The sequence below is a fragment of the Eschscholzia californica genome, unplaced genomic scaffold (assembly GCF_041429995.1).
Source record: "Eschscholzia californica isolate CP2 unplaced genomic scaffold, dmEscCali1.0.p SCAF_4, whole genome shotgun sequence".
Classification (NCBI taxonomy): Eukaryota; Viridiplantae; Streptophyta; class Magnoliopsida; order Ranunculales; family Papaveraceae; genus Eschscholzia; species Eschscholzia californica.
This window is the reverse complement of record NW_028238461.1, coordinates 1,968,406-1,982,746: the sequence shown is the minus strand read 5'-3', so window position 1 is coordinate 1,982,746 and position 14,341 is coordinate 1,968,406. Positions and strand designations below refer to the sequence as shown.

The 14,341-nt window shown below is 36.2% G+C and overlaps 2 protein-coding genes and 1 pseudogene across 3 annotated transcripts; 2 read left to right on the top strand and 1 right to left on the bottom strand.

Moving 5' to 3' along the window:
- The first annotated feature begins 264 nt into the window (after positions 1–264).
- Positions 265–5,487, top strand: LOC147541410 (bifunctional nitrilase/nitrile hydratase NIT4B-like). The gene is made up of 5 exons (XM_086637292.1): positions 265–1,281; positions 2,426–2,593; positions 3,213–3,506; positions 4,151–4,432; positions 4,980–5,487. Exons 1-5 carry the CDS (start codon positions 849–851, stop codon positions 5,081–5,083), a joined length of 1,281 nt encoding a protein of 426 aa, XP_086493418.1. The 5' UTR covers positions 265–848; the 3' UTR covers positions 5,084–5,487.
- Positions 5,488–5,730: 243 nt separating this feature from the next.
- On the bottom strand, positions 5,731–6,525 carry LOC147541409 (photosystem I subunit O-like; the record flags this gene model as incomplete). The annotated part of the gene is made up of 2 exons (XM_086632226.1): positions 5,731–5,892; positions 6,344–6,525. Coding segments are annotated over 2 exons (261 nt in total), but the record flags the coding sequence as incomplete, so codon positions are not given.
- A 4,627-nt stretch (positions 6,526–11,152) lies between these two features.
- LOC147541408 (putative F-box protein At2g36090 pseudogene) lies at positions 11,153–12,742 on the top strand (annotated as a pseudogene). The gene has a single exon (XR_015224258.1). The product of XR_015224258.1 is annotated as a putative F-box protein At2g36090 pseudogene (transcript).
- The last annotated feature ends 1,599 nt before the right edge of the window (positions 12,743–14,341 follow it).

The window sequence follows — 14,341 nt, the reverse complement described above, 5'->3', positions numbered from 1 at the left end:
ATTATGTGGAATTCTCTACACACTTCCTAAAGACTATTATAGAGATATTTTGGACCTTCTAGAGTCCAGGTTCTAAAAGCTTCAAAAGTCTTGTGGAATCTCTCTGAATTCTTAAGAGTTCGCCACACAATGCTGTCTCCAGAATGCTCTAAGCACTCCCACCGAGACAAGAGATGTAACTTAGCACCATAATTCAATCATTCTTGTGTCGAAAATTATGGGTGTGACATTCTCCACTGCCTCATCGGCAGACGCACTCGTCTTGAAATTGACGCAACACTCAGAGCTGTATGACTCGGCTGCTTTGCTTTGTCCTTGGTTGTTGTGTTGCTCCTTTGGGAGTCGGGACTCGCCTGTGGCTTGTGAAACTAGTCGATGGCCATCGACCGACTGATCGTCGCCGAGGACAAGTTTTCAATCAGTAGAAAGAGAAAATAGAGGATGTATTATTTTTTAAATGAAGGGTAAAAACAGAATGAGCTTTTGACTGTTAAGTTTAACTTTGGCAATCCTGTTTGAAAGCCAAATTGAAATAGTAGACAAACATGAGAGCCAAATTTTGCAATTAGTCACAAATTGGGGGTCATATTAGAGTTAACCCATTAAATTTAGGAAAATACCAAAAAAAAAAATAGTAATCTACGCACGGTGGTCTAGGTCAACTTGGTCAAGTAAGGTTTTCTTGCTTGACAGTGTTGGTTCAGTTTTGTGGAGAAACAAACAGCCCCCCCCCCCCCCCCGCCCGCACGAGCCCTCTTCTTTCTCCCTCCCTCCCTCCCTCTTAAATACAGCATTCTAGAGAGAGAAACAAACACGAACTCTGCTGCTGCTGCATAACAATTTGGAAGATGGAAGAGATCCAACCGTCGGTCGCTAATGGGAATCAAACTCCGGAATCAAATACCAATAAACGCCGGCGAGTCAACGACCGACACGCTAAAATCGACGGACGTGGTTGTAGAATCAGAATTCCGGCTACTTGTGCTCCTGGTATATTTCACTTAACTAATGAACTAGGTCTTAGATCGGACGGTGAAACAGTTCAATGGCTTTTAGAACAAGCTCGTCCTGAACTTGTTCTCTCATCAAAAGTTTCTTCTGAACCAAATCCTCTTTCAAGATTTAGTCCTTCGGAATCGATTATACCCGTTTCTAATGGTGGTGGACCGGCTATTACTTCCGGTGAGGTAGAGGCGGAGTTTGATACTAGTCTTCGTCCTACTATACGAGCTACTGTTGTTCAAGCCTCAACTGTGTTTTATGATACTCCGGCCACTATAGGTATTATTTCACAAACTCTATTTTCAGTTAAAAATTTGGTCTTTATCATATTGATTTTTAGGGTTTTAGGGTTCATGTAGTTTCTATTATTTGTTTTATTGATGGGTTTCAATTATTTGCATGCAACAACTTGGAAAAGAGTTCTCAGATGATGTTTCTCATGGAGTTGAATATATGTGAAGGGAAAGGAGTAAAATTTTGTAGGTTTGGGTCAATAAAGAACCCTTAGTGTGTTAATTTTATTTGGCATTCTAGTTAGTACTATAGAGTCATGTTTAGCACAATGAATTAGAATGCGATTACTAAGAATCACATTCCAAAATCGTGTTTGGTGCACGGGAGTAAAGCAGGAATCATATTACAGAAAAGAATGTGATTCCTCTGAAAGGGGAATCCTTAACCCAAGGAGTGTATTTGCGTTTTCCTTTCTCTTGGAATCACAAATCAAATATTAGCGGACACAATCAATCTCTATCAAACCTATTATTGACCAAAACAAACAGTTTAGTAATTGCGATTACTTGGAATTACATGTTTCGAATCCTATGCCAGTTTCTAGCCAAATTGTTGTTGTGGCTCACAATCTTATACTTGATCTTTTATGTGTAATTTTTTTCGGATATATTTAAGGGATCAATTCAACCAGCATTTGGGTTTTGATTGGGCATATAGCTAGGGTGCAATATCTATAATAGAGTTTCAGAAGAGAGTGTTCCGTGGCATACGTATATCCCGATGTTAAACCCCTCTCTATGAAGCCCATTGAAAGCCTCTTCTTCCAAACTGTTGCTTCATTTTCTACAGACTCTTAGATTTTGTTATGATTTGGTTTGTTTGAGATTTTGCTTTCATCTTACATAACGTGTCTCGTTATTAAGATTTTGTTTTCCGTAGTATCTTTTGGTAATCATTTTCTGTATCTTAATTCATTGTTCTTTGAACACTGAAGTAGTATAACATCTTCTCATGTCATCTTTCTTTAATAAAAACTTAAATATCACTACCAAACCAGATTAGGCATTTGAGGGCGGGCTAGCTTGTGGCATGGAGAATTCCTAGAAATGTAGTGCCTTTCTAACTAACATCTACTTCTTTTCTGTTTTCAAACTTCTTTATTTGATCACCTCTTCATCTTTGTGATCAGATAAGGCAGAGAGGCTAATCGCAGGTGCTGCTGCATATGGATCGCAATTAGTTGTTTTCCCGGAGGCATTTGTTGGTGGCTATCCCCGTATTTCAGACTTTGGTGTTACAGATGGAAATATTACCGAAGATTTCGAAAAGTATCATGCTGCAGCAATTGATGTGCCGGGTGAGTTCAATGATCTTGAATTACTGACTTCATATCTGCTTTTCTTCATTGTTGGTGTTCTTAAATTTGTTTCATCTGCAAACTGAAAAGAGTGAGAACACCGGTTATTTCTTGGTAGTTGCTCTCTTCAATGTGAGTCCATCTGGATGGAAAATGGAAAAGCTAACTTTAAGTAAACAATATCAATGTCAGATTTACATTGTAGGAAAGACATCAGATCAGTGGAGGATGTAGCAAGAGTGGCAAAAGAGAGAGAGAGATTCATGATTTTATTATAGTTGTAACCATGTGTGAAGAATCCCTTGCCGAGCTTCTCACTGTTTATAGAGTCTGAGTGGACAGATCTTAAAATAAAATTCTAAAGAATTCTCCTAAACTGAGCATTTCAATTCCCGCGTGAGTAGTCCCTGTGACTTCATTCTGGCTCAGCTACTCCTACAAGAAACACAGAAATTTCATGACCTAATCCCTTTTATACCCAGATTAACCACTTTCTGTATAACATTGCGCTGAATTTGACTGGGATGTCGTTGCGTGTCGACTATCTAAATATAAAGTACCCACTGTACTTTTATCCTTTTTGTTTTAATTTTTATGTTAATATGCTATGTACATGCAGGTCCTGAAGTTGAGAGGTTGGCGTTAATAGCTGGCAAATACAAAGTTCATTTAGTAATGGGAGTGGTAGAGAGAGAAGGGTCCACACTTTACTCCACAGTTTTGTTTTTTGATTCCCACGGCCAATATCTAGGTGAACACCGCAAGCTCATGTTAGCAACATCTGAACACACAATATGGTGTCCTGGAGACCAAAGAACTTTACCTGTATACAAGACTTCTATTGGAAAGATAGGTGGCCTTATATGCTGGGACAACAAAATGCCCCTATTAAGAGCAGAATTATATGCTAAAGGTAAAGCTTGCTATACATAATTTTATTGCTTTGGAGATGTACTTTGTCACTACTAGCTATACAATAATTATATCACATGTGGTTTCTGAATTGTGGATTTGGATCCTATAGCTAACTGCAGTACCTGTTTCATGCTTATTTTTGTTTCAGTCTTGTTCCTTGGGAATCTTAATGTTCTTATTGTGAGTAGAAATATGTTTAACTTTAGGTTACTATCAAATTTCTCACCAAATTAATTGGTCCTCAGTGTCTCTCAATTGTGGTGCTTAGTTGCATATCAAACTCAAAAAATAATGCAATCTTCTTCTGTTAGAGATACATCTGCTAACTTCTCCCTATTTTCTCGTTTGAGTATCTTTTTAGTTAGCTGTACTTAGTAGATCAATGAGATGGATTATCAGATGATTGAGTGCCTCACTGTGAATAGGAAAGATATATAACTCGAGGGCACTTTACACTACCGATCGAAATATCAGGCCTCTCACTCTATTTTATGTGTTTCTTTAACGAGAGAGCTGGAAATTGATTATGTTTGTGCTACTTTGCATATCAAGCTAAAATGGAGCTTTCTTTGGTAAAGAGTTAGAGTAACATTCATCTACTACACTAACTTCCCCCTCCTATTTCCTGGTTTAAACCCACAGGTGTTGAAATATATTGTGCTCCCACTTCCGATGAGAGAGATGTATGGCGTTCATCCGTGACCCATATTGCTACTGAGGGTGGATGCTTCGTTTTATCTGCAAATCAATTCTGCCTAAGGAAAGACTATCCAGTTCAGTTGGACTGTGATTCGAGAGATTCAAATGCAGGGCTTTCCCAAGATTCAATTGTCTGTTCAGGAGGGAGTGTTATTATTTCACCATCAGGGGCCGTTTTGGCCGGACCGAACTACCAGGGAGAGTCTCTCCTATCAGCTGATTTAGGTATTTGCTTCTCCTGTATTTTGTTTTTTGTTGTATAATTGTTACTTCTCCGATAATTTTTGCAACACTGAGGTCGTATTAGTTTTTTTAACAATCTAAAGAGTCAAATTTCATAATGTTCTTTTTTACCTAACTCGTGCATCTAGCTCACCTGGACGGCCGATTAATGCCAATTTTGGCTCCATTTCAGTCAAATTCAAAATAAGTCTTAATTAACTATTAAGAGACTCTGGTGGCAGGAATAACCTCAAATGACTATTGTGCCTCTGATGACTAATACAAGCCATACTCATATTCAGACAAGTTAGAGCAAGTCATGTTAAAACAATAAAACACACCATCTGAGTGTCTTCTCATAATGCCTTATACAAGAGGGCAAGTTATAGATTTGATGCACTGGTATTCGCTTGGAAACGATGTCAAAAGGATAAGTATCGGGCTGCAAGTCTTAATGTACAGTAGATCTGTATGCTCTGAATGGTTTTTCTTTGAATAGTAAGTTCAAATTATTTTTCTCCTCTTATGACCTCTTTCTATCTTTATGCAGATCTTGGAGAAGTCGAACGAGCAAAGCTCGAGTTCAATGGGGTTGGGGTTGGACACAGTGTGGGACTTCAACCTCCTAGCCTAGCCATGAAACACCCCAGTTAAGTTCTCTTTTCATCTTCAATGAAAATGGAGTATTCTTCGAAGGAGCTGTAGTAATTATATCATCGTCGCTGCTCAGAATTGGTTTATTCAGATATTCATCTCCACTCACTGCTTACATCTAACAACACAACAACCTGACAAGTTTCTCAAAGTAAGTACTTGAAGAAATCTCAAATTTTCTTTCTGTGAAGAATATCCCCGAGGACACAAAATACTAGAGAGATAAAGTGTTGGGTCAGCAGGCAGTGATGAATCAGTTGTGACATGGGTAAGTGTCCACTGTAATTAGATTAGGGAGAAAACAGTTTAAAGTGTGACAGTATTATAGCATTATATACCTGACAGGCACTGCTCAACTTCATCAAGTTTTACCCTATTAACTTAAAAATATAATTAGAATCAAATTTTGTGGTGGTTTTTTTTTAGCTTTTTGGTGCATTTTTAAACTCTGTAAATTTCACACTATCGAAGATAAAATCTCGCTTAGAGCATTTCAGACGGCAACGCATGAAACCACCTAGGGCTCCAACTGATATAATGTTCGTACATTGGTTTGTTCGGACAGGCAAGTTAAAAGAAATAGAGTGAGAGAGAGAGAGAGATAATGGAATACTAACACTAAACCCATTTGAAATATTGAAGAATAATGAAAGAAAAGAGTATTAGGTATTAAGATTAGAGTTGAAACATAAATTATACATTAGAATGCTCTTCATTTCTCAAAGTATGACTAGTTTCTTCCCTTGAAACCAATTTGTCCAAATGTCAAGGTAATGAACAAACCCAAATGCCATGCCACCAACCACAACCTGCACGCCAGATCAGTAGAATTAACTATATAATCAGTTGTGCATTTACTCCAAAATCTAGAAGGCACATTGCGATAGAGGTAGAACCCATCACTTATTGGTTTGTGATAAAGGGTGTGAATAAAGTAAAAGTAGGAACGAACTTTCATGCCCATAGGATGCCTTTAATCATAGTGGTTATCAGAATTATTCCATTCATGTTTTTATTAATGATGTATCCATATCGTATTGAATACAACGATTCTTAGAGTCTATGAAAAAAATTAAAGTTTGGTGAATCGTGAACATTGATATGGGTGCCCATAAAGTTTCTAATAAACTACATGAGAGGCTTGATCTCAACTCTCAAGTACCATATTGGGCTAAAATTGGGCTTAATATTAAGGTATCACTAATTTTGAATAGTATGGCACTTTGTTGGTAGATTAATGTGAAAGAAGTACTAGCTTACCAGAAGGAAGAAGTAAGGGGTGGTGGAGTGGGAAAGTGAGCAAGTTCCTCTCCTATGCTCGAGAAGAAAAGCCTCGTTAAACTGTTACCGTTAATTAATGGTAGACTCGATGGAGCGATCCACCCGATTAGCCCAAACCCGATTACATTCAAGTCTTTGCGAAGCCAATCTCTTTCAAAGCTTATTTATATATATATATATATATATATATATATATATATATATATATATATATATGTTATAAATATTTGATTTATGGTGGATGACCACCACACTTTCGTAACTCCCACCACCATAAGTTCTCCACCATTATTTGTATTCAAACACCATTGATTATATGTAATTCTTGTATTAGTTTTGTAACTCATCAAGAGGCCTATATAAAGAGCTTTCTTGTTAGTGAATAAGATGTACCAAACTAGTGTACCAATGTACCTAATATACCAATATATCGAAGTAGAGAAATCATCTACAAACATATGAGTACAAACATATGAATACCAATCTAGTTTCTTCTTGTCTACAATCTCTTGGTTAATATATTTCCATTATTTCTTCTTCCCTCCTTTATTTTTCACAACACGTTATCAGCACGAATTGCTCTATGATCAAAGGGAGGAAGAAATTATCCACCACCTAGAGCAAAACATAAACAAATAAAATATTGCTAAGATTGATCAATTCTTATTGGTAAGTCAAAAGGTATTTGGATATTTCTTTGTTGTATATTCAACTTTTCTTATTATTCCTATCTAACCCTAACCATTGATTTTATGCTTGTTGAGACATAATAAACTATATCAAAAGGATATGAGAATTACATAGATGATAACGACTAAAGGGTTAATATTGCAAACTAATATGAATGTTAATCCAATTCATTCTATGGTAAGGTCAAGGTAAGTTTTGTCTTCGAAAATGAATTAGTATTACTCTCATAGCTAATGTTTCATTTTGTATGAATATATCGTAATGATGAAAATGTTGGTATTGATCTGTTAATGAAGATTTTTCCTAAGAGGATGCTTGACCACCAGAATTTGATTAAGATCAAATTGAAGCATATATTGTATATGAGATAATCAAACCTGAAGTTTGGTGTGTCTGAAACAAGTCTTCGAATCTCAAAATTTCTACAAGAGTTTGAAGTATAAAATTTCTACGAGATGATAATAAATAAAATCTCAAAGGATGAAAAGATATATCCCTTATGAGTTGGTAAATTGTCACGAAAAAAGGTAAACTCTCGAGAAAACAAATTTATATGTGCATTCCTGAAGAATGACAAATGCTAATTTTCATGTTTTCGTGTGGCCACTACCATCTTTTCATCTTCTTTATTTTTCTAAACACTATTTTTTCATTATTTCAATTTCATCTAGACTTCATCTCTTTCATTTCCTGAAATAAAAACATCATCTAGTTTGGCAGAAGAAAGAATCTAACCAACCATACCATTATTTTAAATTTATAAACAACGTGCAAATGAGTTGATATTTTATCAGAGTAGTTAAAAGTCTTTTTGTCATGCAAGGCTACACTGATAATTGGATTAGTCTGGTTAGTATATGTCTCTTTAAATAAGGACACATTCCTTTCTCATTAGTATTATTTAAGTGGATAGCTTTCCTAAAAACCACTTGCTCTCAATTCGTAAGCAAATCAACAAGGGATAATTTATTACTATTTTTTTATTCCTTATATTAGTGTTTAGTAACAATACTAATTTGAAATTTTAAAATTAGTCAAATGATGAATAATCAGAATATCTTTCAAATTAGTTATATGAGGAACGATCAGAATATCAAATAACAAGTCAACAACTGGTAGCTCAGTTGGTAAGCACATATACTTCGTAATGCGGAAGTCCTAGGTTCGATACCATGAAAATGTAAATCCGAGAATATTGAATTTGGGTATAAATAAAATAGTTTCTGTAGGTTTTAGGCCATTTAATTTCTTCGGACTTTAAACCAGTAATATTTCGGAAGTTATCGTACTTATCACATTGTATCAATGCCTTTGTAGTTTGTAATGACCATAAAAGGCAATATTAAAAAAAAAAGAAGATAACACTGTATTAAATAACAACTTTTTAATCATTTATTCTCATTAATCTTACTGCATGTATTGGTGGGCAGGACCATTTTATCCCAAACAATTGTGATAAGTTCAACTACCCCATCTATCAAAAATTAGTGTCAAACCAAATTATAACATTTACAGGACTTAAAGAATTTTTTTCTGCTTCACAGAAACATCTACGAGCATCTGTAATGTAATACTTGAAACTCTAAGGTGCTGTTTGTTTTTTTATATTTTCAGATCTGAAATCTGAATTGGTTCCAATTCAGATTTCAGATGTTTGTTTTTTGAGTTTAAGAAAATCGGAAAATCTGGCTGAAAATGGTCAAGGTCTGAATTGGCTAAAAAAGAGCCCGCAAATTCAGACTTCAAAACAAGTCTGAAATATAGGGTCAATTGCTGAAATTTGTCAAAAGACTCTTCTGCCCCCATAAATAAAAAATCTTCCAACATTTTACTGCAACCAGTACCACCACCGCTGCCACCACCACCGCCACCACCGCCACCACCGTCACACCGCCACCAAGCCACCACCACCACCACCACCACCAAAAACACAATAGGCTGTTTGGGAGACCACCACCAACAGAAAAACCACCACCACCACCAACAGAAAAACCATCACCACCACCAACAGACAACCCACCACCACCACCAATAGACAACCCACCACCACCACCACCAACAGACAACCCACCACCACCACCAACAGACAACCCACCACCACCACTAACAGACAACCCACCACCACCACCAACAGACATCCCACCACCACCATCAACAGACAACCCACCACACATCGGGAGCAACACGAACATAACACACAACGGGCACCGCCAACAGAACAGAACCATCACACCAAGAAAATCGGTGAACCCTCGCCGGATCTAAAGAGGTTCGTCTTGTTCGAACCCTCGTCAGATCTGGCGAGGATCACTAAACCATTTTCTTTGAAACCCTCGCCGGATCTGCGAGGGTTTAGCTTTTCCGATCTTTGCATAGAGAGAGAAAGAGGGACAAAAGAAAGAGACATATCCGGTGAGAGTTCTCTCCATCGTGAGAGAAAGAGTCGGCGAGATCTTTTCATCGGTTAGAGGGAGAGAGATTCGGTGAGAGCTGCCATCGGTTAGAGAGGGAGAGAGAGATCAAGATAATATATTCGTCTGAGAGAGACTTCCGGCAAGAGGGCAAGACGGCAAGAAGAGGGAGATGAGAGGAAAAAATAAAAAACCCTAGTTTTTACTACCTACCACTTTTATGCCCACGTTAAATGTCTGTTTGTTTTTTTGAAAGGCTTTGGGGTTTGTTTAGTTTAATTATATTAGTGAGGGATAAAATGGTCAATTTTTTTATTCAGACATACTGATTCAAATTTAGAAAACAAACATCCAATTAGTAAAACAATTCAGCCAATTCAGATTCAGCCAATTCAGATTCAAACACAACTAAAAAAACAAACAACACCTAAGTGTCACGTAAGCCTTTATAAAAAAAAAAAGAAAAAAATTTGCATCTCTAATGCAAAATTTTCGTAAAAACTGTCTCTAGTTGCCAAACTAATCATTTTTTAAAGGTCGCGGCTTTGGGGAATAAAGAAAATTCTCCGGGGAATAAATTCTCCAGGGAATTCAGATTTTTTTTAAAATTATCCGGGGAATAAATTTTTATGGGGAATGCAAATTACTTTTTTGTGAAAGTTCTCCTCCATCTCATCTATTCTCTCTGCCACTTCATCTTCTCGCCACCTCATCATCTTCTCCGGCGAAAGTTGCCGGCCGGAAAATTTTCCGGCCGGCGACCTTAAAAAAAAAAAAATATATTTCTCTCTTCCTCTCTCTCTCTCTCTCTAACACTCCGGCGAAGGGAGACCTTCGCCGGAGATCTGGTCTGTCCATGAACAGACCGGACCTCCGGCGAAGGTCTCCAATCATTTATTTACTTTTCCCGGAGAATTTTCTTTATTCCCGAAAGCCGCGACCTTTTTAAATTTAGACTAATAAAAAATAGGTCTTTAGATATCTTCAATACGCTTATAATTGATGAGCTTTAGGACTCTTAAGAAGTTAAAATGACCTTATTTAAAGATGCTGTATGACATTTAAGAGTCCAAATGGTGTAATTAAGTCAATTAATATACTTATTTTATATATTCATGATATACACCTAAATACCTAATAAGTATATCAATGACAAATGCAGGACTCTTGAGTCCTTTATTAAAAGGAAAATAGTCACACTTACCCAATAGTGTCTCAAAGTTCAACAAAAAAAAAAAAAAAAATAGTGTCTCATGTGTGAATAGTTAACACACGTTTTATGATTTTAACAGTATACTCGCACTCACCCAATCAGTAACTCTATTATATGACACACAATCATATAATTGGCAATATAAGCAACCCTAATAAATATCACCAACTACTATATTTTTTTTTTTTGTTAAGAGAACCAACTACTATAAATCAATGCAATTAAGTAGACATTTGAGTCCTATACAAAATCTTACCATCCCATTTTTATAATCTATATCATATACGTACACAATATAAAACCGCGTTTGCTATTTTAAGCCCTACGACTTATTTATTTAAAATCTATTTCCATTAGTCATAGTATATTTATTCTTTTCATACCGTAATATCTTTATTCTGTCTTATAATCTATGTATCATTTTCTTATAATAATGGAATAAATCATAATAAAAACGATTTTCTTCCCCCCATATATAAATATATAAATATTGTTGTTGGATCCCATTACTCGAAATTTCTAACGAAATGACAAAAATGTCCACCATATAATAAATGACCATATCATTTTGATTTGGTTTCATTAATTCTTGATTTCTTATAAATTCCTCTTCTCACACTTTTTTCAACACAAACAATGAAACAAATGAGGTCTTAGTTTCCTACTTCTTTTTCTTCTGCTTTCTCTACATCATCGCCGACGATTATGACGACCACCACCAGTGGAACCGACGAAGACAAAACGATCTCGACCCTTCATCAAGATATCTTATTAACTCACATATTCACTCGTTTAGATGGACCTGCCCTGGCTTGCGCCGCCTCTGTATCACCAGCACTATACACCATCTCCACACACCAAAATCTATGGTTAACTATCTGTCACTCCATGTGGCCATCTACCATTCATCCACGTATGCGCCACGTCATAAACACCTTCCACGACGGTCACCGCTCCTTCTTCTATGATTCTTTCCCTCTTCTGGTCGTTCCCGCCAGCTCAGACTCATCCCCACCACCACCAGTAACTCTAGACCCCCACCTTCAATCTCCTTCCCTTCTTCCTGGGGAGTTAATCTCAGCCGTTGATATTCACTATAAAAAGAATCTCATCTTCTCTAAAGTTCAATCCACTGAAACCCTAACAGATTGGTTTCAATGCTCCCCTTTTCGGATCGATCTTATCGACCCAAAAGACGGAATTCATACCCCGATCAATTTCACAGATAAGACGTGTCAAGATCTGGAAGAGAATCTTAAGGTGAGCTGGATCGTGGTTGATCCGATCGGACGACGAGCAGTGAATATGTCGAGTGTCAGACCCGTTTCGGTACAGCAGCACTGGTTGACCGAAGAGATAGAGTTGAAATTCGTGACGATCATGGAAGAAGGAAGGTCAACGGGTGAGTTTGTAGAGAGTGGAATAGTTGTCACGTGCGGGAGATCATCGGGAGGGAAAGTGCACGTGAGAGAAGTGAGTTTGAAGATTGAGGATATGGACGGAAGGAATTTAAGCGGGAAGGACAGTATAGGAGTTTTACAAAGAGGAATGGTGAATGGGAAGAGAAAGAAATTGGGAAGGAAAGAGGAAGTGAGAAAGAGATATGAAGAGTATTTGAAGATGAAGAGAGAGAAAGTTGAAAGAGAGTTGAGGAGAGAACAGAGGTTGGATACAATTTGTACAGCTGCAGGGGTATTGATATGTAGTGCTTTTAGTATAATTGGGGTGCTTCTAGTAGGATTGCTTTTTCTACTTAGTTGGGTTAATTACTATTATAGTTATATAACAAGAAGTGTAATAAGAGGAAAAATATTGATATACTTAGGCCATGAAGGGAGATAAGAGTGATTATGAAAGCCAAAATTGGTAGGTGCTTCTAGTAGGATTTCCCCCCTTGTTTATCTCATTTGATTTCAACTCTCATAATTAGGCTCTTTCACCAAGTGTTTATTATCAAATACTACTACTATTTAAGATCTAGTGGCACATAAGACTTTGACTTTACTCAAAGTAAACAATTTGGCTTATTGATTTATTTTAATATATTTTTCCTTATGATTTAAATTTAAGTAACTTGGAGAGTTGGACATATTACATATACTACAATTTTATTCAACCATTATCAATCTTTATTGTCACTTTGTTGATACCATAACAATTTGACTTCCACTGCACCATTGTTAACTTCCACTTTAAACAACAAAAAAAAAAAAAAACTCCGACTGCACTTCCACCACCGTTATAGTTTCACCACTACTGCTGTCATAGTCATCGCGACTACTGCAACCACCACCATCATCCGTCCCAAAAGGACCGCTATAGTCTATACAAACGTCTACCACCACTATCACACATCACCACAACCACCATATATGTGCCGCAACTACACTATTGCATCTACCACACCACCATACCTCCTGCCACGTTTTAACCACCACTATACAACCACCACAATACTTTCACTACAACCATCACCAGTATCACCATCACTAGACCACCACCGTCACCACACCCTCATTACTACACCACCACCACACCTCAACAACCACCACCATCCTTTTCCCTCTGTAACCACCACCATCATCACAATTGTAATAAATAAATCCTTTGTATAAAAACATGTCAGCCGGTTATTTGAGATATAAGTCTAGCTGTCCATTTTTTATTCGGAATTTAATAAAGATCAACCTTAACAAAAGAGAATTTATAATACTATTTAAAGTACAAGTAAAACAAATCTCTTCAAATTTTCAAATCTAAGCTTCTACCCTTGTTCTATAAATCTCATGCTCGTGTAAATTAAACATATTTCCGGCCAAAATTTGACGAAAAACAAATTGTCAATTTTATTAAAAAAAATAAACTTTTCGTTACACTTATTTTGCGCAAAATTAAGTACTTAAAAAGTCAGAAAAATTTTGTATTAGTTATGCGTCCTAAAATTGCGTGGTTATTTGATAGTGAATGATTTTTGAAAGTTTGATAGTGAATGATTGTATTACAAAGATATCACTAGAAACAAGTTCTTGGTCTCTTTATATAATTTTAGAATTCAACATCACAAAGTTAAATACAAGACTGTAACATAATCTTTTAAATTCAAACAAAATTATATTTATATATATTGTCCCATCTTGGCTTCATATTTTGGTTTCGTCCCAGACTCTTGAGTACCTATAAAGTGTGATTCTCGTGGTTAATAGTCGCCATTTGAATATGATAATATTGTTCCAATTAGTGATCGACCAAGTCAACTAAAAGTAATATATAATTTATTATTTTGTAGCCTTACTAATAATTATTATATGACAGGCAGATACTATTTATTATTGTCTACTGGCTTGAAGTTAATATAATTTAAATAAGCTAAAAATAATTATTTAGATGAGTAACTTATTATTTTCTAACCAATTACAGAATAATTATTGTATGTGAAGTAGATACTATTTATTATTGTGGGACGAATTTTGTCCAAGTTAAATAAGCCTAAAAACAACTCAAATCAACTATTTAGACATGTTTGAATAAAATAAAAAAAACCATGAGAGTGTCATATCAGTTTATTGCTGTTAGCACCCTTACATGCATGAAAAGTGATTATGGATAAGGTGTCTATATTACTAAAAATGGAGTGCCTTTAGGACCTCCTAAAAGCTATTGTGA

Coding starts and splice junctions, on each gene's coding strand:
- LOC147541410 (XM_086637292.1), top strand. CDS start 849: ATGGAAGAGATCCAACCGTCGGTCGCTAATGGGAATCAAACTCCGGAA. Junction 1,282..2,425: donor TGATACTCCGGCCACTATAG/GTATTATTTCAC, acceptor CTTTGTGATCAG/ATAAGGCAGAGAGGCTAATC. Junction 3,507..4,150: donor AGCAGAATTATATGCTAAAG/GTAAAGCTTGCT, acceptor TTAAACCCACAG/GTGTTGAAATATATTGTGCT.